At 50.9% G+C, this 841-nt stretch overlaps 2 protein-coding genes across 2 annotated transcripts in view; one reads left to right on the top strand and one right to left on the bottom strand.

Annotated features, from left to right (window-relative positions):
* The window catches only part of PPTG_04036 (V-type ATPase, F subunit), a 1,179-nt gene extending 666 nt beyond the window's left edge, over positions 1-513 (top strand). Inside the window, exon 3 of the mRNA XM_008897848.1 lies at positions 124-513. Within this exon, the coding sequence (XP_008896096.1) occupies positions 124-267 (144 nt within the window). The 3' untranslated portion in view covers positions 268-513. The remainder of the gene's footprint in view (positions 1-123) is intronic.
* A 125-nt stretch (positions 514-638) lies between these two features.
* The window catches only part of PPTG_04035 (ADP-ribosylation factor), a gene marked incomplete at both ends in the record, with an annotated part of 2,758 nt that continues 2,555 nt past the window's right edge, over positions 639-841 (bottom strand). The window contains one exon of the mRNA XM_008897847.1: positions 639-789. Coding sequence (XP_008896095.1) covers positions 639-789 — 151 coding nt within the window. The remainder of the gene's footprint in view (positions 790-841) is intronic.

Below are 841 nucleotides of genomic sequence, written 5' to 3'. Positions count from 1 at the left end.
GCTGTGCTATGTGTAATTGAGCAAAATGCTGACGTTGCAGAGTTATGGTCTGTAGGTCAACTTGGCTTGATCCCTCACGATGGCCCTCGTCGTGGGTTGCTTTTACATTGTTGTTTTGGACAGGTGGCTGAGGAGATCCGTCACCTCCTCAACACATACGACAAGACTATCCCCACGGTGCTAGAGATCCCGAGCAAAGACTCGCCTTACGACCCTGCCAAGGATTACATCATGAAACGGGTGAATCTCATGCTCGGAGAGTCGTGAACAACTTTTAGCGCCACGCCCTGCCACAATATAGCAGTAGCAAAACTGTACTGCATATATGGCTGTGTAAGGCACGTGTTATCTATCGCGCGTGCGCTTCAAAATGATTTTTGTGCTTCTCGGCGTCTTTTAGTCCTGATTTCCATGTACAGTACCCTGAGTTTCCATTGACTAAGATCGCTACGTGAATGAATGCAACTAACGCTCTTGGTAGCTTGGAAATCAATTGATGCACTATTACACGGCGGCGGCGGCCACTCCTCTCTCTTACTCTCCTATCTCTCTCCATAGCTTCAGCTTTTCTCTTGCGGAATTCACCACGCGACCTCACGAGTAGGGAGCACGGCAGCAAACGCCTCGGAGCGACGAGCCTACTTCTGCTTCTGAAGCGTGGCCGACAGCCAGTCCAGACCCTCGTACAGACCGTCACCCGTCGTCGCGCAACACGCCTGGATGAACCACTGGCGGTGACGCAGACCCGACCGTAAGTCATGGAGCTTGATTGTGTAACTTATCGCTGTTCTAACAGATATTCCGTTGTTATTAGAGTATTGGAGAGAGCAGTGGAGGCGTG

Source organism: Phytophthora parasitica (genome assembly GCF_000247585.1).
Source record: "Phytophthora parasitica INRA-310 unplaced genomic scaffold supercont2.6, whole genome shotgun sequence".
NCBI lineage: Eukaryota > Oomycota > Peronosporomycetes > Peronosporales > Peronosporaceae > Phytophthora > Phytophthora nicotianae.
This window is presented reverse-complemented; position numbering and strand designations above follow the sequence as displayed.